The following is a 21,877-nucleotide window of genomic DNA, read 5'->3' on the forward strand; positions in this document are numbered from 1 at the left end:
CGAAAAAGCAATCATGAACACAGTACTGAGTTGAGAGCACTGGTGGCAGTTATCTGCTAATGCCATTCTTTTAGCGGGAACGGATTTTAATTAGTATCTAATTTAGAATATAATTTAATATATTAAAATTTTAAAAGGCTAGATTTATTTGAAAGAAATTTATTTAAATTGACGGAAGTAGTTTGTGGTTTTTTATACATTTTTTTTTGTTTATTTCAATAATTTTTATGGAGAATAATTTACTCAATGCAGTAAAAACAGATTAAAGGCAAACTAAGGACGTATAAGTAATTTAATATTTTTTATGATTAGTTATAAAATTAATTAGTTTAAATAATTAAACATAATAATTGATGTTAAAACTCAAAACCATTTTTTTACGTAATATACGATTCATTTCAATCAAAGACTTATTTCTTTTCTCCTTATTTACTCCTATATTGTAAAGGATTTGGTGACTGAGATTTTCACTTTTATTGTTCTCTTAATTAGATAATTTAACCATTTCTTTTATTCTGTGAGGTATCACTTTCATAATTAACAAAAAAATTTATCTTTCAATCATATCCCCCTACCATTTACTAATCTTCTCATCTTCTCAGTTACTTAGCCCATTCAACCTACTTTTTTATTTATTTGTAAATTAAATTTGAATAATTATCAATACTTAAAAATAATCTTATATCATAATTTAAATTATTCATATAATTTTTTGCTAATTAATAAAATTATTCCTATAATCAAATCTAAAAATATAATTTCAATTATAATAGAATTTTACATATTTAAAAGTATTTATTTATTATAAAATTTAATTATATATAAAAAACAAATATTTATCCAATGTTGTTTTTAAAGATGAAAGTAGTTGTACCCATCCCAGAAAATTACTACATTATACACTGCAACTGACCACGTAATAATTGTAGACATGTCTGTTTTCTTGAATTTCTTCGTCAATTTAGAACACAACCTTCCAAATTCAATAATTACAGTTGACAAATATCTTGGGTAATCTGATCGTGCTCCATACATCACACAAGGAAAGGGGATCATTACTTTTCAACATTTACAAACAGATAACAAAGCTACGATGATTCCACATTCCTGATTCCACTCACAATTCACAGTTCATAGTTCATAGTCCATATTCATACACCGTTTCTTTGTTCTCGCTGCCTAGCATGGCATCAACTTCTCTCTTCAACTTCAGACTCCCTCTGTTCAACTTCAACCCACTGCACCATCGACGGATAAAGAGGCCAAAATCTCTGCTCTCCTCTCCTCGCAACAGTCCACGCCTCGTTTCTTCCATTAACGACCATTTGGCGCTCACACGTGTCACATATCCGCTTCTCCAATCTCACTCTGCTCCGAAGCGCAGATTCCACGTGAGGCCCCCCCCCCCCCCCAAAAAAAAAAAATAAAAACTCATCAAAGTTTGATGCTTTTTTTTTGTTGTTGTCTAATTTGGCTAAATAATCATATGGGCAGGTTGGTGTACAGAAAGAGTATTCTGATGGGGAAAGCTCTGAGTCGATTGTTTCTGACGCTACATACCAAGAGGAATTTTCCTGGTCTTCTGTAGTTCTTCCGTACGTTTCTGTCACTGTTCCTTCATATGAGAAGAGTAATGTTTTTGGAGGGAAAAGTGAAAATTTTGTTACTTTATTATGAATGCGTGGAAGAGAAAAGCATCAAAGTATAATGATCAACCATTGCTAATTTTAGAATGTATAATAATCTTCTGCTTGTTTTCTGTTCCAATTAATCAGTATGTTATTTCAAAATTTAGGTTTCTATTCCCCGCATTGGGTGGCTTGTTATTTGGTTATGATATTGGTGCCACCTCTGGCGCTACAATCTCACTGCAGGTAAATTTTTTTTTAATGTCTTTTAGTTGCATTTTGTTCTGTTTCTTTTGTTAGTGCAGTAACAAAATATTAATTTTTAATTTTGTTGATTTGAATTCACAGTCACCTGAGCTTAGCGGTATATCATGGTTCAATCTTTCTGCCATTCAGCTTGGACTAGTGGTATGACTTCGGAATCATAGTTGAAAACTTAATGCAATTTCATGGAAAATTTATTGTCATCAGCACATTAGAATCTAACTGCTGACATGAAACATAGGTTAGTGGTTCCCTATACGGGGCTCTTCTTGGCTCGCTTGTTGCATTTGCGATAGCTGATTTCCTTGGTAAGTGTTTTGATTACTTATATTATGTAGAAACTGAAGCTTCTTTAGATTGTTTTTTTATTAAATCTATTAAGTTGGTTAAAACACTAGGGAGGAAGAAACAACTCATTACTGCAGCACTGTTGTATTTGTTTGGTGGTGTGATTACTGCCTATGCACCAGAACTTGGTGTTCTCTTAGCAGGAAGGCTGATTTATGGACTTGGTATAGGTTTGGTAGGCTACTTTGACCAGTAACATTTTATGCAATGTGGATGATTCTTGCACCATCTTACAAGTGAATTGAATTACAGGCCATGCATGGGGCTCCTTTATATATTGCGGAGACTTGCCCATCACAAATCCGTGGGACATTAGTATCATTAAAAGAACTCTTCATTGTCCTTGGGATTCTGGTATTGCATTGTCTTTTATGTGTCTTTTACCAACTAAAGAATTTACTGATGTGGGGACTGACCTTTTATGTTATGCAGCTTGGTTATTTTGTGGGAAGCTTTCTGATTGAGACAGTTGGAGGATGGCGGTTCATGTACGGATTTAGTGCTCCAGTTGCTGTATTAATGGGGCTTGGAATGTGGACTCTCCCCAATTCTCCACGGTGGTTGCTTCTCAGAGCAGTGCAAGGAAAAGGTTCTTTTCAAGATTTGAAGGAACAGGCAATTGCTTCCCTGAGCAAATTAAGGGGCCGACCACCTGGTGACAAAGAATCTGAGAAGCAAATAGAAGAGACCCTTGTCTCATTGAAATCTGTCTATGCAGACCAGGAATCCGAGGGGAATTTCTTAGAGGTGTTTCAGGGTCCCAATCTGAAAGCTTTCATAATTGGTGGGGGGCTAGTCCTATTTCAACAGGTAGGTCAACTTTGGGGCAATGAGTCTGTTCATAATTATGCTTTGTATATTTCCACTTTATTCATGTTAAACTGAAGGAATATGGAGAATTTTTTCTGCTTTTTGTCTGATTAGTCTCATTATTAAAATAGATAACAGGTCAACCAAGTGTTCTGTATTATGCAGGCCCAATTCTTCAGGTACCAAATCCTTATATTCATCTCTACCTTAGTGACTGAAATTTGTTCTTTTCCATCTTGCTTACATCATATATATTCTGTCATTTATATCTAGAGTGCTGGATTTTCTGCTGCATCTGATGCTACAAAAGTTTCAGTTGTTATTGGCCTATTCAAGGTATACCTATTTAAACTTGTCCTTCCAAGGAAGAGAGATCATTTTGTGACACTGATGATAATTTTTTTGTGATTGATGAGCTTGTAGTTACTAATGACTTGGATTGCTGTCCTAAAAGTTGATGATTTGGGGAGAAGACCTCTGCTGATTGGAGGTGTCAGTGGCATTGTAGGAATTCCATCACAATTTAAACTAACAGATTCTTACTATGCTGCAACTTGTCATATGCAAATGGTTATTTGGTTTTCTTTGATTGCTGTAGGCCCTTTCTCTAGTTCTCCTTTCTGCTTATTATAAATTTCTTGGAGGTTTTCCACTTGTTGCTGTTGGAGCTTTACTTCTTTATGTTGGTTGCTACCAGGTAAATGTCTTTTGGTCAGGTTTGGTCATTGGCCCTGCTTCTTTCATTATCATATTCAACCCGGGGATGGACTTCTTCTACAGTAGTGTTTAATTAATTTTAGATATTAAATTTGGATACTGTAATATAGGTTGACATGAAGTCATATATAGACCTCTCTGCTTCCAGAAAATGGAGAACCTTGCATCAAATAAAAAATTCTGATTTAATGTTACTGTTCATGATATCAATGCAAGGATTGATTGAATTACTGTGGTAGATTTATGTCAAATTGCATTTGTGTTGCAGATATCATTTGGGCCAATAAGTTGGCTAATGGTATCAGAGGTCTTCCCACTTCGCACTAGAGGCAAGGGGATTAGTCTGGCTGTTCTTACCAACTTCGCTTCAAATGCTGTTGTTACCTTTGCATTCTCCCCGCTAAAGGTTTTAGCTTCTTTACTTTCTTTTGTATTTAGTTTTTGTTCAAGATAAATTGTCATTTTAAACTTTGTCTGACTGGTGACTGCTCTTGGAGTTAATAATCTGTGCTGACTTCTGCTGCAGGAGTTTCTAGGAGCTGAAAATCTTTTTCTCCTTTTTGGGGCTATTGCTACTCTATCACTTTTGTTCATTATCTTTTCTGTTCCAGAGACAAAAGGCATGAGTTTAGAAGATATAGAATCCAAAATCTTGAAGTGACAACTTAATCTCGCACCTTTTGATGTGAATGCTGTATATTTTGGTGAGTATGCCACCTTGTGTATATATCTCCTGTGTGGAATTTGATAGTTATGGTTACGTTTGCTCTATAAACATTGGAATTTTTAACCTGTAACCAAGATACTCAAATCATGGTTTTAGTATTCATGATGAATTGCAACGAGGGCTACCATGCTAATGGAGGACTTATAGCTGGGCACCAATCTTTTGAAGACATATATTACCAGTTTACCACAGTCCACAGTGCTAATGTGCTACATGTTAGTATGGCACCCCTCTTTGTGCTTTGCTAGCAGTATTTATCAGTGGTAAACATGAGCAGACATTTGTGACTAATTTTATTCTCAAGATTGAAGATAGCATAGCATGGCTTTTGGGGAGTTTATGCATTGACCGAGAAAATTGTTCATTAATTCCTAATCTTCTGATGGCGAACTTGTATTTCCTCTAATATTGGAGGTCAAATTTAACCAATTAATTGGGGATTATGTTGAAAAATAAGTAGTGCTTGTTCGGCTTTGCTTCTTAGTTCTTGATTTGCTTGTGTAATGCAGCTGCTGTTTTGATGCTGACTTGCTCCAACACGAAAACTTTTTTTTACCAACCATCACATTGCTTACTTTATTATTATTTGGTACAGAGATCCTTTCACGTGAGAAAATATAAAAACTGGGGGGAATTTTAATGTGCATTTAACATTTCACTTTATATTTTCATATGAATTGCCATTTATGCTTGAAGTAGCTATAGGTTCTCTGAAAGATTACATCAGTCCTCCATTTGAAATTACGACAAGGCTTTCTGCTGCGTGATATGTAAAATTGGCAACATGCTATTAAGCATGGTGTTTTTGGTTTTGTTAGCCGGAAAACAAAAATAATGACAAGGTTAGTGGGAGTTTTAATCCATTGTATTTGAATATAAGTTTGCCCGTGTGATTATATAAGGATACCTAGCAAATTAAATCCAAACGTAGATTAGAAAGTAGCCCCTTCATGTTGCTTGAGTCGTCACTAAATTCACAAGCTAAAACAACAAATCGAGTATGGCAATTTGATCTAAGCATATTCAACTTTTAACTATACAAAATCCTAGGCAACTGCTTACAATGGTGAGTATGAAAAAAGAGAATACGTGTCTTATTCATGCTCATAGCTTAAGAATATTCCATGGCAACAAAAAAAAACTCAATGTGTATAATATGTAATGTAATACAAATATACAACACAATTTTAATTTTACAAACATACGGAAATTATCTTTCCAGTCTAATTGTCGGGTACAGTACATTCATAAAAAGGTTTAACACAAACGTAGGAAACACGTTATGGAAGCTTTCAATTTGTCTGAAGAATTCGGCCATGGTTTTCTTCCTCACCCACTGCAAAGTCTGCATTTTTAGACAGATGAGATCAATACAAATGCTATCAGATAGACATATAATATTATGACATTGCATGAAGAGGAGATAATAATTAATGAACTGTTATTGGTACATTGCTACCTTGTTGAGCGTTGAAAAATTCTGGGATTTGAGATGAAGAACGAGAACCGCTGGTAGATGCTGGCATTTCAGATGAAGGACGAGAAGCACTGGTAGATGCTGACATTTGAGATGAAATGCGGGAAGCGTTGGTAGATACCGGGCTTTGACGCGATATGCGAGTAGGAGTAGTAGTACTGGTAGCAGTAGCGGTAGTAGTCATGTCTGCATATTTTGTTGGTTCCTCAGTTCGGAGCAAAGAAGTTACAACTTCTTTCACTTTCTCCATCACGCCTGCATCACCGGGAGTTCTCCTAGGACTCATTGCTTCAGATATCACCTGAGACAGCGCCTTCTCATCTTCCCCTGGCTCCAATTTGTTCAGCAAATACTCTTTCATTGACACACCCTTGTCCCATATTTTCGCGGTGGGACTTGTGTTCTTCCCACTAAATGCTGGAGCAGACGAAGGAGCTGGTGTCACTGAAGCCGGTGTAGTTTCCAGAGTGCTTGAAGCAACAACGGAGGGTAACTTTGCAGGGGGAGTGCATGGAGCAGCATAGGACAAAGAAGTGTTGCGAGCTGTCTTAACCGTTAATGGTGAAGGGTGATCATGATGCTCTGTGGGTTTGGACACAGTACGGTCTTGAATTTTGGAGGTTATATGAGCTGCATCTGGTTTTTGAACATGAACTGGTGTGGGTTTCTTTGCTACGGTTTCAGTCATTGTCTTGTTTGGACCAAAAAGAGCATTAGTATTTGTATGAGTATTAAAAGTAGTGGCAGTGGTAGCATTTGGAGAAGAGATTGTTGTTGCAGGTTGTGTTGCTGTTTTCTTAGATATGGAGCGGCTTAGTGTCTTTTCTTGATGATCTAGTTCCACCACGTGTTTGTCACTGCTTGATAACACATGCTTCTCTGGGAATACTGGATTTCCTCTTGGACTTGAATGCTGCCTTGCATTTGCTTCGTATCCTTGAGGTGACTTCTCCGATTTGTACACTGAAATTTTTGAGACAAACAATTGTTAAGCATGAGAAACAAAAGGCAAATGTTTGAGATAATTAATGAATGAGGTGTTGTGTGATGATGTTTATTACTAGGAGCTCCGAGGTATTCAGCATCTTCTTCTACTCCATCACCGGATGAGGGACTAGTGGGGCTCCCGTCCTCGTGTCTCCTCTTGCTGAGGCTGTGTCGAAGTTTCTTGGCCTTCTCCTTCACCTTGGTGAGAACTGATTTCTTCTGATTCTGGCCATGGTCTTCTTCTGAGTCATGGTGCCTCAACCTTTGGAAGAAAGGGGAAGATGGAGAAAAAGAGTTGGAGGAGGAGGAGGAGGAGGAGGAGAAGGTTGGTGACCGCTTAGACTTGGAGGATTCTTCAGCTGAACTTACCAAAACTCAGAATATGATTTTTCTATGGCTTTGATATTCAAATCAAAACCATAATAAAGAAAATACTTCATTTTAAAAGGATTATTATATTATTAGTTAATAAGAAATTATAAAAATTAATAAATTTATCATATATATCAAGAAGAGAAAGGATGGAGGTGAAATGGAAATAACTAATGTGAGATGCTGTAACTGATTAACTGAATATAGTAAAGTATTAGTTTTCAGAATTAATTGAGGGACTGATATGTTAAGATATAGAGACTAAATCAAGGATCACCCTTATTAATAGCTATAGATAACATTCTGATATTGAATGACAATGTAACATGAATTCTAATTTAGTTTTAAAGGAAATAATGTCAACACGTACATGGTTGATTGTGCGTTTTTCTTAGTAACTAATATCATAACTTTAATTAGGCTTTGCCAATTAAGAAGCATGATAGCAAAGGATTACCTCGGAGGAGTTGTTCCATGGTTTGGATGGTAGGGGGAGTTGTTGGAGTTTCAACATGTCTCTGAGGGCGTTTGAGTTGAATCATTTTTTCTTTGTTCGTAATTTGTCTCAACATTGGAATAATTCTGCTTTTTATATTTGTTCTTTCCGTGGACAATTAGAGGCAGAAATTTAACACAAAATGAACCGTGCTCATGCGATTGATCATTCCGGGATTCTTGCATTACGCAATGATCAATGGCCCCAATCCACACCTTAGAGTTCCCCCTATGGACTCCTCTTCTACACGTGTACACTAAAATTTTTTCTTGCTATTAAACATCACAATTCACCAATAAGCACATCCCCAAAATAGTAATTTGACGAGGCCAGGACGAGAAAAACTGTTAACCTCTTCCACTTTGAGGTGGATACATCAAGAAACTCAACAGTGCATATCATATCAGTCAAATATTTCAAATTCTTTTAAGGAAAAAACAAACCAACTCCTAACATATATCAATAAGAATTGTATATGTACATAAATAAAGATTGATGTGGATTTTTTTTATGGGCAGTCAACAACACAAATAAAATAACATCAAATTTACTGGCATATCCTTTTACTTCTATGTCATGTTTGTTTTTCTCTGACAACGTTAATCAAACACAACTTTTTATCATTTGTTCTATGTCATGTTTGTTTTTCTCTTTACTTCTTCACTCACCTTTTTTTTTATAAATTTTTTTATAGTCTACAAGAATTTATTTGAACATGATATTGCAAGCATTTAAGACGTTGAGTAAGATATTGTACTATTTTATTATATATTATCTCTCTCGTGTGCTTTGATTACATTCAAATTTTAAAAAGCCACAAAATATTATTTATAAATCAAATCAAGTGGTACATTATGCATACGTCGTACATATTCTGAAGGAACCCACCAATTTAAAATATTAAATTTGATATATTCACGTTAATGCATAATTAGAGAATTAAACTTTATTCCAAGAATTTTATCACGATTAATTTTACCTGATGTTTAATAAATTATTAACATTTTATGGTTGAATTTGAGACAAAACAATTAATTATTATGACATATGTTAACCGAAAGTGTCTGTTACTTTGCAATCAAACAATGTAAAGTACCCAAAACCCCAAACTTTTAATTGATTGATATTCTAAATGTTTAAATTAGAGCTAGGGAGCGAGAAGAGATATGTCATAATATTATTATACAAACATATTTTAATTTTTAAGAGATGAAGATAGTAAAAAAAGTTGATGTGGTAACATTTGATACAATATTTTAACAATAAAATGGATTTGTTCTTAAATAAATCATTATTAAAATGTTATTTTGAGGTTTGTCCCTTTGTTTTGAAGATTGAGTTTTATAAAAGCACTCAAGACATACAATATTATTTTCAAGGTTAATTTTTTTTTTCTTTTCATTTATATCAAAAGATAATTTAGAATAAAAAAAAAAGAGAAAGAGTTTAATTATAAGTATGAATTACTCTTCATGCTTACTCTTTGGCACCAAGGTAATAAAAGATGCTATCATGAAAAATAGAAAAAGAAGAAAACTTAAAATACATTTTTTTTCCAATTAAAGAGTTTTGTAGAGTTTTTCAAAGGCACAAAAAATATACAAATTTACACTAAGACCTTATCTAGAGCAATACACATTTTTTTGCGAGAGCCCACCTATTTAATTGGAAGCACTATATATCTTGCTTATCCAAGAAGAAAAAAGAAAGAAAAAGAAAAGAAAAAATTGGATAAAAATTTTATTCACGACAACAAACTTTTTAGTTCACACTTGGGATGAGTGTTCCACCATAATTGAAACAAACTCGTAATAAAAAAAATCACTGCATGACCATTTAATCAATAATATTGGATCTGTAAAAAAAAATCAAGAAGATTGAATGAATTTATATCCATGGAAACAATGCTAGTAATGTGAAGCTGGACAATCCGTGGATAATGTTTGTCCCATGTCTACATTTGTCAAAATTACATGACTCAATAGATATTACATGCATGCAATTCTTATAAATAAGAAAATCAAATTCCATCGAAATGACTTTTAAGCAAGGACGGGTCTAGAAGTTTATTAAAGGGAGGTGTTTTTTTTCCCTTCCTTTTTAATTTTTTAAATGTTTAACTTTTAATAAACAATATATTTTTTAACAATATTTACTATTTTTACACATAAAATTAAAATTAATTTTAATTTTAAATAATAATAATTTTAACTGTTATCTAATAATAACAAATACATAATTAATTTTATATAATTTAATTAGTTATCACCTTAATCACCAATAACTATATATATATAAAAGGAATAAAATGTTTTGGTGTCCTTATTTATCTTCCTATTTTACCCTTATAACAATCTTTTTCTATCCCTATAACTTCTCTCTTCCACCAATCCACATCCCATTATCCTAAAAACTATCCATTATTATTATTTTTATTTTTAAAAAATTACAGAGGCAAAGATTGCCTCTTTTTTTTTTTTTAGTTGTCACAATTACAACAAACAAAATTATTTTTCACAATTTTACACTATCTAACCTTAACCATCATTATTTTATATCATATAAAATTAATTTTACATATTTTTAAATTAACCAACTTAAAAATACATATGCATATACATAAGAAATATCAAGGGAGAAGGATTAGGGCCATTGGCTACCTCCCTCAGGATTAGGGGTGGAAATGAGCCAAGCTTTACTAGGCTTGAGTTCGGCTTGAGTTGAATGCGTAAGGCGTAAGGCTTGAGCTTGACTCATTAACTGTCATAGACTTTTTTTTAAAGGTTCGACTCGGCTTACATAAAAGCCTGGCTTGACCACGAGCCTATTTAAAAGCTTGTTTAAAGATATCTTTGATTAATTAATTATTTTAAGACCTAGTGAAATACTAACTAAAAAAAGAAACTTATAAAATTTCGTATAAGTAATGTACAAATCCAAAAATAATTGATAAACAAAATCATATTGAATTCAAGTCGTTAAAGCATAAAGTATATCAAAAGAAAATAAAAAGAGCATAATATTAAAAAAATGTATGGATTAGGTCCTCAGCCCCACAGTTTAAAAATCTATTTTAAGTCCAAGCCCATAAACGAAATAAAATACAATTTGTACAAAATAAGATAAGATTGGATAAAATAAAATCTGGACGAAATAAAATCTAGATGGAATAAAATTTGGATAAGATAAGATTTGATAAAAAAATTATTATTATTATTATTATTGTTAGTTAAACAGGTCGACTTGTCAAACTTAACAAACTTTTTTTATAGCTTGGGCTTGACCTTTTTATCGAAAAAGACTTTTTAAAAAGCTTGAACTTGGTCTTCGTAGTAAACAAGCCGAGCCTTAGATAGGCCAAACCAAAGACCCTTACCAAACTGCTCGACTCATTTCCACCCCTACTCAGGATCCTATTGCTTTTAAGTGGCTCATACTTCATAGATAAGAATGAAAAAGTAATAACTTCTTTTTTTATTGTGCATAAAATTTTTATGTTGACTATGATTTTTTTACTAAAGAAAAAGGATCATAACTTTAAGGAAATTTTCATTTTTATTACTCAAGTCCTGCAAATGTCGAAAAGACATAACCTTAAATTATTTGTAGGATGAAAATGTACATGATGTTTGCTTAATGGTAAAAACTAAATAATAAAGAATGAGTTCGTCAGAAATAAAATTTAAAGAAATCTTGAAGAAATTAAATCATAAATTTTGTTGATCCATGATGGGATCTATCAGTCTAGGAAAAACTCTCAGCACAAATATTCGTGCCCATCAAATCGAACTCTAATTGAATGTGGTGAGAGAGAGAAAAAAACCCATTAATGAAGAATTTGAAAGGAAGAGTGAGGGAAAAGCGAAAAATAAAAAGCAAAAAAACACTTAAAGAATTTAACAACATATTATCACACAAAGAGTAATTTAAGAATGTATAATTTTGTAAATTTAAAGTATGAAACTCAAACCAAATTAAGTAACAAAAAAAATCATTTAAAAACATAAGAGATTAAAATAAAACCATTTAAATTCCCACGCGCGGAAACTTTTCGACAAAATTCCCACCACAAATGTTCGCCGCTGGATCGATCTCATTGGCTCCTGCGCTCGCTGCGGCTTCTACGATCACGCTCTCGCCGTGTTCTCTGAGATGCAATCCGTTCAAGGGCTTACGCCCAACTACGTATTCGTCATCCCCAGCTTCCTCAAAACTCGCGGCCACGTCGGGGATCGAATCACCGGAGAGAAAATACACGGCTTCATTTTGAAGTGTTCGTTCGAATTTGATTCGTTTGTGTCCAGTTCTTTGATTGTTATGTACTCCAAGTGTGAGAAAGTTGAGGATGCGCGCAAGGTGTTTGATGGGATGACTGTGAAAGACACTGTAACTCTAAATGCTGTTGTTGCTAGGTATGTTCAATAGGGTGCTGCAAATGAGGCACTGGGTTTGGTGGAAACTATGAAGTTGATGGGTTTGAAGCCAAATGTGGTAACTTGGAACTCTTTGATATCTGGGTTTTTGCAGAAGGGTGACCAAGGAATGGTGTTTGAGATTTTTAGGTTGATGATTGCAGATGGAGTGGAGCCTGATGTTGTATCATGAACTTCTGTTATGTCTGGTTTTGCGCAGAAATTTCGTAATAAGGAAGCATTTGATACGTTTAAGCAAATGTTGAGTCATGGGTGCTGCCCAACTTCGGCTACTATAAGCACCCTTTTGCCTGCTTGTGCTACTGCAGCAAGAGTTAGGGTTCGTAGATAGATTCATGGCTATGCTTTGGTGACCGGGGTTGAGGGAGATATATATGGAAGGAGTGCTCTGGTTGACTTGTATGCAAAATGTGGGTTTATTTCTGAAGCGAGGAATTTGTTTAGTAGGATGCCAGAGAAGAACACCGTACGTTACGTGGAACTCTATCATTTTTGGTTTTGTGAATCACGGGTATTGCGAGGAAGCTATTGAACTCTTCAATCAGATGGAAAAGGAAAGGGCAGCCAAGCTGGATCATTTAACTTTCACAGCAGCACTCACTGCATGCAGTCATGTTGGAGATATTGAACTTGGGCAGAAGCTATTCAAGATTATGCAAGAAAAATACAGTATTGAACCACCGCTAGAGCATTAGGCGTGCATGGTAGATCTTCTTGGTCGAGCAGGGAAACTCGACGAAGCTTATTGCATGATCAAGACAATGCCTATATTGAACCTGATTTATTTGTGTGGGGTGCATAACTGGCTGCTTGTAGAAATCATGGGCATGTGGAGCTTGCGGAAGTGGCTGCTATGCATCTAATGGAATTAGAGCCCGAGAGTGTTGCAAACCGTCTTCTGCTCTCCAGCCTATATTCTGATGCTGGGAAACGGGGAAAGTTTGAGAGGGTCAAGAAAAGGATAAAGAAGGGAAAACTCAGAAAACATCAAGGTTTGAGTTGGATAGAAAATTTATAACATTATACGTTGGTAGAGGCCATAGGTTTTGCTTCTTCATGAAGAGAATGGCACACCTACAGGATAATTTTGGATGTATCGTTTTGTGCTCCTCATGAGACAACAGATCCATAAGATGCACCATTGGACATCAACAATATCTTATCGATATATGTCTGCATCCTTTTTAGATATTCAATAGAGTAGAAGGGGATGAGATGAGAAGGAAGATAAAGGAGAGGAATAGTACCATTCCATTGTCTAGATTAATATATTTTATAATGGAATAGATAGCTCCATACATAGCTTTCGAATTGGAGGTAAAGAAAAAGGTGTTGGATGAAATGGAAGCGTCATTCCACTCCATTCCATCCCTTAGGCAATATTTTGGTTGAAAAAAAAAAGAATTAAAATAAATGAAATGAAATGAAATTGGATGATACTTTGGATTGTTTAAAATATGATGTGATGGAAAAGAATTCCATTTCATTTAGTTTTTCTTTTTCTCCAGTTTGGGTAGTATGAATGGAGGTAGTCATTTTTTCTATTATATTGTAAAAATCCAAATATGACAATGGCAACTTTATTCTATTTCATTTAATTTTATCTCATCTCATTTCATTCCCCTCCTCATTAGGAACAAAATGTTAATTATATAGAATACTTGCGAAACTCTAATAATGTGAAATTTACTGTTTATTTAATAACTCTACCCTATTTAGGTAATTTTGTATATTTAAATACTTAAAAAAGTGATTAAAAAATATTTTACCCCCACTTCTTTTCAAACAAACCCCGCAACACATGGCACAAGTTCTTCAATTGCATATCACAAACTTGCAAAGGAGTGAAGCAGGACGGGAGCAAGTTTTGTTCTTGAAAACATATAACGAATAATTTGCTTCATTCTTCACCAAGTTTTGTTTTCAGGCGAAAACGACTTGTGATCCATTTTTTATATTTAAAGCATTGCTAGGAGAACCTAAAACTTTATATTTTCTCCAAGAAACCTAATCCACTAGAGGCATTTGCGCCTTTGTGAATGACTCCAAGACCGCCATTATTCTTTTTTATTTATTTAAAGGGGGATGTTGGCATAGGGTGCCATTTCTTTTAATCCATTCATGTTTCCTTTAATTGACCTCCAACTAGATCCCCTTGTGATTTGAATCTTTTAGCTACTTTTTAACATTTCCTTAAGAAATTAAATTCGCAAAGCAAATTAGAGAATTTACAAACTTAAACAAGCCTTATCCACTTCTTAAGATGAACGGGTTCAATAGTATAATGATAAGTTGCCCAAGAAGTAAAAAACTTTAGAATATCGATCTTCCCCAAACTCCTATTTATTTCGCTCAAAATAGATTTTTGCCTTTCTCGATCGTAAGAGGGCAGACTCTTTAAATCGATTAAACCATAGGATGGTTGACGTTTGTTCATTACCACCAAAAAGTCAGCAAGTCAAGTTGAAATTCTACAGGTAAAAGGAGACGCGTGAATCGCGTTATGGGTTAAACTCCCAGTGTAACATTTCTTTAACATGATAACCTACAGCACCCAATTCAAAAAAATTGAACATCTCTTTCAAAGGAAATAATGATCAAGAGGTATAAGATAAAGAAAAACATTTAATGCCAGAGCAACCAATAAATGTTTCCTGTCTGTTGTTCGGTCTTTCTTTTATTCAATGGTTCTGAAAAAGAGAGTTAACACATTCAGGATTACACAATATAATAGAATCTATAATTTATGAATCAGAGAACTAGTTAAGAATTAACTTTAGAATCAGCTGTCTAGGCAGACCAGAAGAAATAAGCCAGAATTCTCGTCATACAATTAGGTGACAGGAATTAGAGATGTGTACCAATATGTTTGTAAATCTCCCACAGGGTTACACACTACTGATTCAGATTGTAATCTAGCTCCATATAGTATTGTTCATATACTTCCTCAATAATCCATTTGTGTGAATTACAAGGTAATCATCAATGTGAATTACAGGGTGTGAATTACACACCACCAATAATCAAGCCTTTGAATCTACAAAAGAAAACACATTACTATCTTTTCACAGCCATAAAAGTAAATTTAGTGGTATTAAAAACACAATCAACCACCAACAATGTCCAAGAATGTCTAAGAATCTAGGCAATCAAATGACAATATGAATTCAAAAGAAGATACAAATATCTAACCTCCTAAAGGAAAAAGAAAGTATCACAGGAAGATCCAATGAAATACATTTTCCACATTAAACAGCAAATATTACTACCCTCAAAAATCACTTCGAACAACATAAAGCTATTTCATCATTCCACTGCATCACAGACAGATGGATAACTTGTGAATCACATAGAAGAGAAATTAATACATGATCCAAGACCACGTGTTCATAGTCTCAGCTAAATTTCTCTTGTGACACACATACATAACCGAACTTTTCAATTTTCGAAAAAAAGAGTTAATAATTGGTTATCTGTCATACGTGCAGATTGTCCGAGCAAACAGTATTTTTAACCATGTAATAATTTCTCTACCAAGCGAACCACCAATCAATCATCAATCATTTGCTATAAAGATGATGTCATAAACAATCAGTACCTCGACAGAGCAAACAAATGTGCTTATTACTCCTAGTTCTAACACAATGAACAAGCCACATAGAAAATGCTATTCAATTCGATCTCCTGCCAAATGCAATTAAAACAAATAACATGTTCTTCAACAGAGCATTCAAACCACTAATTGATTAACCTTGCATAGGATAGTGATTGCTGCTGACCTTAGGTTCATTTATCATTAACAGCAACATGCTTATTGCTCATCCTACTTCTAACATAATCAAGTAATCAACAAGCCATACAGAAAACAAAGCATTCAATTCTCTCTCAAGTGAACCAATTTAAACATATAGCACCTTCTATAACATTGTATTCAATTCAAATTTCAAACAATTGACTTTCCATATGATGGTGATGGCTGACCTTGGAGGTTCATTTATCATTAGGAGCAAGGTGAGGCCAATCCCTTTGATGCAACATGTTATAAGGATGGTAAGCTGAGGTGGCGGAGGAATTAGGCATGGGGATGCCCATGTGGCCATGGGCATGGGGCATGCCGGACATCATGGGAGGGGGGTATGGCATGGACATCATGGGAGGGGGATATGGCATGGACATCATGGGAACAGGGAGATGACCATGGCCATTGCTATGGGCACTGGGAGGAGCAGAGTCATGCAAACTCTGAGGCACAGCTGTGGAAGCGAATAACTGATCCGAAGAAGAAGGGCCCTCGTTCGAAAGGCCCTGCATCCGTTTCAGGTAGAGACGATACTTCTGGAGATGGCTCGCGACATTCTCGCGGGTCAACCCTTCCACGTTCATCAATTGCATAATCGTCTTCGGCACCGCGTTCTTGATCCCGAGGTGCGCCACCACGTCCACGAACCTCTTGTGAAGCTGCGGGGTCCACACCAGCCGCGGCCGCTTCACCGCCGTTCGCTCCGCCGAGGTCTCTGTCCGCACCGCCGAGTCCGCCTCCTCCGCCACGCCGCAGTCGATCTTCCGCTGCTTCCGGGAATCCGACCCCGAGCCATCGCGATCGGCGTCGTCGTACTCCTCCTCGTCGCCGCCGTCTCCGTCGCCGTCGTAGTGGTGGTTGTTGTTGTTGTTGGATGAGAAGGCCTGGTGCACGCTACCGCCGCCGCGGATTGTGGAGAGCGTGTTGCGCGAGGCGCGGTTGACCTCGAGGAGGGTGCGGTGGGGCTCCGGCGAGATGCTGAAGGCCGAAGCGAGCTCCGGCGGGATCAGCGGCTGGGAGAGAGGCGTGAGATCGTTGGCGGTTGGGAGACCCATCTCCCACTCCATCACGCGCTCTTCGTCGTACTCGCTCGTCTTCACCTCTTCCCCCATTCAGTTAGTTGTAACCGTAAAAAAAAAAAATATATATATATATATATATATATAACCGTCTCTCACACACTCTTCTATGTCCCTAACCCAAACAGAGACAGGGATATATATGTGAAACTGAAACTGAAACTGAAACGGTTATGGTATTGAATTTGGATCCGAAGAGAAAAAAAATAAATAAATTAAGGAGCGTGGAATTGGATTTGGATAGATAGAAAGAAGAGAAGGAAAAGAAAGCACAAATTGAATTTCTTGTGTTTTGAAGATATTTCGGGAGATTCAGCGGTGGGTGTGTGGTTGCGACAAGGAAAGTGAGTAAAGAAAGATGAATGAAATAATGCTGCTAATTCTTTTTTCTTTCTAAATTAGGGGAAATTGTGAAAAGGAGAGAAAAAGTGCAATATCTTATTCCAGATGGGTGTTGGGGTGGTGCCTACGTGGCCGACTTAGCCAGATATTTTTTTATCCTCTAAATATCTCTATCTTTCTTCTTTTCTTTATTATTTGTACTTTCGGGATTTAATGTTTTTTTACCACCTCGCTCGCTCGCTTAATATGAAACGAAACACACGTGCCTCCGCCTTGCCCAAGTGCCACTGGGACCAATGATTCATATACTTAATTGTTTTATGGTTTAATTATCAATTCACACCCTAAATTATTTTAAATAGTTTAATTTTTTCTCTTAATTATTTTTAAAAGATTTAAGTTGATTTTTAATTTTTTTATTTAAAATCATTTTATTTCTCAAATTTTTAAGAATTTTAAGATCAATTTGAATCTTTTAAAAATTTAAGATTAAATTGAATTATTTAAAATAATCTAGGAATTCAATTGATAATTAATTTTTTATATATATATATTAAACTTGTAGATTATATGTTATGGGATCTAATTTAATTGGTTTTAATCTTAAGAATTTCTAATATCATCCATTAAAGAAATTGACATGACATAACCTTAAGCCCATGCTAATAAAGAATTTTTAGAAATTCAACTAAAGACAATTTTGTTGATGCTATGCCATCAATACCAAATATGCTAATTTTTATCTTAAACCAACTATACCGGCCAACCATTCGTGCAATTTCAAGTTTATTTTTCAAACTAAAAATGGTAATAATCAATTAATTATAAGTCAGTATACTTTTTTTTAAGTGTGTAACTCATTATACTTGAGTAGCGTACAAACAGGCAATACGTATATGTTAATTCTCATTGAAAAATATTAAAATCATTTTTTTATTATAGAGTAAAGGAAGCGTTCATTTTTTGTTTAGACATAATTATAAACTTGTAGTTATCCTTAAAAGTTTAAACGACTGATGATATAGATTTATATAGTCATAGTTTTTGAAAATCATTTTACTGGTTAAAACAAGTAATGAATAATATGTTTTTTTAAAATGAGTCAAGTGATAACAAAGAGAAAAAGTGAAGGTTAGAATTCGGGCTTTGAGGAAAGTGAAGGTTCGAATTTGACATTTGAGAAATGTGAGACTTGGACTCAGCCTTTGAGAAACGTAAACGTTCGAACTCGGCCTTTGAGAAATGTGAGACTCGAACTCGACCTTTGAGAAAAGTGAAGGTTCGAATTCGACCTTTGAAAAAAGTGAAGGTTTGAACTCGGACTTTGAGAAAAGTGAAGGCTCGAACTCGACCTTTGAAAAATATGAGGTTCGAACTTAGCCTTTGAGAGACGTGAAGGCTCGAACTCGACCTTTGAAAAATGTGAAGCTGAGACTCAGTTTTTGAGAAATGTGAAGGCTCAAAATCGACCTTTGAGATGTTAAGATTCAACATTATTTCTCATGTTAGAGTTCAACCTTATTCCTCTACCTTTCTTTTACTTTTGTTTTGTTTGGAATTGAAGACAGATAATAGTATATGGATAAATCAGAAATATAGTATTGCATGAATAATTCAGAAGTGTAAATCAAAAAATATATCACCAATATGTCCTTCCAATATTAGAAAAAAATTGAACTGTTAGTTTACCTAATTCCACCATTAGATTAGATATTCACAAATTTAAATATGAAATGAATTCTACAGTAACATGACTATGATGATATAGTATGATATCATGATGTAATTATTACATTGAAATATTAAATATCTCCTTAATACAGCACACATATGAGACATCACATTAATTGTATAAGGGACTTTCCTTAGTCATTTACAATAAGATATTGCTTTTCAATAGATAATGTTTGAAAGTTGAGTACTCTTGTCAACTAGTACTCTTGTCAACTAATTCATAATGTGTCTATGTTCCATAGTATAACAAAATCAATTCTCGATAAGATAAGAGATTAGGAATACATAAAACCTTGTGGAACTTTATTGTCAAGATAGAAGACCAGATCTTTAGGAAATTCCACAATGGTGTCACTCAATCACATTGTTGTAAGAAAATAGCAGTGTACCTTTTAATCTTGTACCTTTCATGTCACACTCACGGTCGCACCCCAGACAACAAGCATGTTGTGCCAAAGTTAATTGATCACATTAACAAAAATACAAACTGAACAAGCAGTAAAAGACTCAATCACCCTCCTTCAAGCAAGCATCCTTTCGTCCATCAATTGAATGTCATAGGAGAATCAATAAAGAATCATCAATTTGTGTATAAAATGAAAGCCCATTTTCCCTGTGTTGCTTGCGTCTCCAGATATATAGGATATGTTGCTTAAGGCTTTCATAAGTGTTTGTCATAAACTACAATCGTTGGCACTAACCAGCTGGATAGTGGGAGTCATTCTTTCAGTGCCCGAATGCTGTTGTTGTGTCTGTTTGAATTTATGTAAAGATCATCTAGATCTCTAGTCTCTGTTCATGAGAAAATCAATGTTCTTTTTGTAAGAAGGAAAATTGATCATGTTCAAATAGCAAATCATGTCTATATATGAAGAAAATATAATTGATCTAACGTATGTATAGATATATATTATCATGCCAGATGTTGAACTATATTTCATGGTAAAGACATGAGACCTAAGAGTAAGACTAGGGATCACAACCAATATGCATGTGTGCATTAGAGAATTAGACAATATAGTAAATAAAGTAAGTGAGATAGAACCATGATGGATAAGCATGAACTGATAAAGATTCTTCAATATCAAGACAGTGTGATTAGTTCTGTGAAAGGGGCTTCTATTCTCTGAAAATATTCTCTAAAAAGCTCTTCTTCACTCGGGTACTTTAGTAGATACTCCAGCACTGCTGGGTTAGGTGACATAGAAACTTCAACGAGTCAATGCCACCTCTAACATCATAAGGAAAACAGTTCTTCAATTGAAGTTGACAGGAAAAGTTTCAGGATAGAAATAGAGAGGTGTTTTACAAAATGTTTTCTTTGTCAATATCGTATCAGACAAAAAGCATATAAAGGTCCTCTAGATTTCTAGTATTCATCTTTCTATATCAGTTACATGTATGAATACTTAGTAACACGTCCATATCAATAAATCATGCCTTTGCTCAATAGGGATAAACCATGTCTCTGTTCAGGAGAAAATCACTATCCATTTATGAGAAAATCACTATTCATTTATGCCAGCATATAAAGAAAGCGTAATTGTTCCAAACTTCTAATGTATGTATAGATACATATACATTTATGCCAGATGTTGAACTACATTTCCTAGTCACCCACATGATATTTTTCACATGAAACGCTAAGAGCATTTAATAATGAATTAGAATATTAGATAGCACAGTAAAAAAAGTGAGCGATATATCCATGATGGATAAGCTTAAACTAATGGAAAAGATGGTGTGATTAGTTATGTGAAAGGGGCTTCTAATTTGATTGGGATACGGAGGACATGATTGACACAAGCAGAAAGTGTGGCCTATGGAAATATATGACTTAGAATCATTGCAGGTGTTGTTTTCAAATGAATTATTTGTATCATTATGTATAGCAGATTGGTATTAACTAATTTTCGTCATATTTTTCAAAGTAATATGTGTCTAAGTTGTTCATAAATATTCAGACAAAATCTCAATATCTATAAGCAATAGTAGTGTGAATTGAAACAGATATCAGTTACACTTCTCAGTATACCAAACTTAAAATGTAAAAGCTTCTAATGCGCACTCAAGTATTGTCAATAAGTACAATGGGCGAGAAGCAATATGAAGAGTTAATTATGGAATATGGAATTTTTTTTTCTCTTCTTTAATGACAAGTAGCCTTACACATGAAAGGGTACATGTGCTGTGTAGAAATTCACCTATAATGAGGTACCACCCTTTTTGACCATTACACTAATGTGCACTTCCCAGTCAGAATCTTATAGTTGTTAAGTGCTAAATATCATAAATAGCATCTTCTAAATGTTAAAGACACAGAGCCAACGTTAAAGTCATGAAAATGTTGCTATCATGTTATATTATGTGAAGAAAACATAATAACTATTAAATTTTATGAACGAGGATGAAACTGCGGGTGTGGAGGGGAACTAGGATCATTAGTGTATCTAAATTATAAATAGAGAAGTTGGTCACTTTGACATAATTCTTTCAAGCAAAAGAACTTTTATATTGTTAACTTGCACAGTTTTACAAAATTTTCAAAGATGTAGGATGAAAAGGTAAGAGAAATTCTTTATATGCCACATCTTTATCATAAAAAAGATATTGTAGTATGATACTTATATTTATACTCGTGATATAACATACCTCGGCCCTTTG

The 21,877-nt window shown here is 34.7% G+C and overlaps 3 protein-coding genes and 1 pseudogene across 7 annotated transcripts; 2 read left to right on the forward strand and 2 right to left on the reverse strand.

Annotated features, from left to right (window-relative positions):
* The first annotated feature begins 932 nt into the window (after positions 1-932).
* On the forward strand, positions 933-5,185 carry LOC100809316 (D-xylose-proton symporter-like 3, chloroplastic). 2 transcript variants are annotated; one of them, XM_014764529.3, is made up of 15 exons: positions 933-1,391; positions 1,495-1,595; positions 1,796-1,874; positions 1,977-2,036; positions 2,134-2,200; positions 2,291-2,415; positions 2,493-2,594; positions 2,673-3,050; positions 3,182-3,229; positions 3,324-3,386; positions 3,474-3,554; positions 3,649-3,747; positions 4,036-4,173; positions 4,294-4,471; positions 5,004-5,185. In XM_014764529.3, the coding sequence occupies exons 1-14, from the start codon at positions 1,185-1,187 to the stop codon at positions 4,426-4,428; spliced, it is 1,683 nt and encodes a 560-aa protein (XP_014620015.1). In that variant the 5' UTR covers positions 933-1,184; the 3' UTR covers positions 4,429-4,471; positions 5,004-5,185. The 2 variants fall into 2 exon arrangements, with proteins under 2 accessions (XP_014620015.1, XP_003539594.1); XM_003539546.5 differs by lacking the exon at positions 5,004-5,185 and adding an exon at positions 4,591-4,969.
* Positions 5,186-5,866: 681 nt separating this feature from the next.
* LOC102661276 (proteoglycan 4) lies at positions 5,867-7,872 on the reverse strand. Its single transcript, XM_041007525.1, has 3 exons — positions 7,788-7,872; positions 7,033-7,332; positions 5,867-6,934 (listed from the first exon to the last, which is right to left on the reverse strand). The coding sequence occupies exons 1-3, from the start codon at positions 7,870-7,872 to the stop codon at positions 5,925-5,927; spliced, it is 1,395 nt and encodes a 464-aa protein (XP_040863459.1). The 3' UTR covers positions 5,867-5,924.
* Positions 7,873-11,855: 3,983 nt separating this feature from the next.
* On the forward strand, positions 11,856-13,698 carry LOC100810761 (pentatricopeptide repeat-containing protein At5g59600-like; annotated as a pseudogene).
* A 1,065-nt stretch (positions 13,699-14,763) lies between these two features.
* LUXB (transcription factor LUXb) lies at positions 14,764-17,587 on the reverse strand. Of its 4 annotated transcripts, none has more exons than XR_417058.4 (3): positions 16,241-17,584; positions 15,121-15,296; positions 14,764-14,949 (listed from the first exon to the last, which is right to left on the reverse strand). XR_417058.4 is itself a non-coding variant. In XM_006592121.4 (2 exons), the coding sequence occupies exon 1, from the start codon at positions 17,168-17,170 to the stop codon at positions 16,250-16,252; it is 921 nt and encodes a 306-aa protein (XP_006592184.1). In that variant the 5' UTR covers positions 17,171-17,587; the 3' UTR covers positions 14,764-14,949; positions 16,241-16,249. The 4 variants fall into 4 exon arrangements, 2 of the variants coding, with proteins under 2 accessions (XP_006592184.1, XP_003539607.1); XR_417057.4 differs by having other exon boundaries at positions 15,035-15,296; XM_006592121.4 differs by lacking the exon at positions 15,121-15,296 and having other exon boundaries at positions 16,241-17,587.
* Between the last annotated feature and the right edge of the window lie 4,290 nt (positions 17,588-21,877).

Source organism: Glycine max, chromosome 12, assembly GCF_000004515.6.
Source record: "Glycine max cultivar Williams 82 chromosome 12, Glycine_max_v4.0, whole genome shotgun sequence".
Taxonomy (NCBI): Eukaryota; Viridiplantae; Streptophyta; class Magnoliopsida; order Fabales; family Fabaceae; genus Glycine; species Glycine max.

What these genes read in the sequence shown, in the direction of transcription:
- LOC100809316 (XM_014764529.3), top strand. Translation starts at nt 1,185, where the DNA reads ATGGCATCAACTTCTCTCTTCAACTTCAGACTCCCTCTGTTCAACTTC. An exon ending in ATGGACTTGGTATAGGTTTG is followed by an intron (nt 2,416 to 2,492) that starts GTAGGCTACTTT and finishes ATTGAATTACAG; the next exon opens with GCCATGCATGGGGCTCCTTT. An exon ending in ATGCAGGCCCAATTCTTCAG is followed by an intron (nt 3,230 to 3,323) that starts GTACCAAATCCT and finishes ATTTATATCTAG; the next exon opens with AGTGCTGGATTTTCTGCTGC.
- LOC102661276 (XM_041007525.1), bottom strand. Translation starts at nt 7,872, where the DNA reads ATGATTCAACTCAAACGCCCTCAGAGACATGTTGAAACTCCAACAACT. An exon ending in CATGGAACAACTCCTCCGAG is followed by an intron (nt 7,333 to 7,787) that starts GTAATCCTTTGC and finishes TCATATTCTGAG; the next exon opens with TTTTGGTAAGTTCAGCTGAA. An exon ending in TGAATACCTCGGAGCTCCTA is followed by an intron (nt 6,935 to 7,032) that starts GTAATAAACATC and finishes CAAAAATTTCAG; the next exon opens with TGTACAAATCGGAGAAGTCA.
- LUXB (XM_006592121.4), bottom strand. Translation starts at nt 17,170, where the DNA reads ATGGGGGAAGAGGTGAAGACGAGCGAGTACGACGAAGAGCGCGTGATG.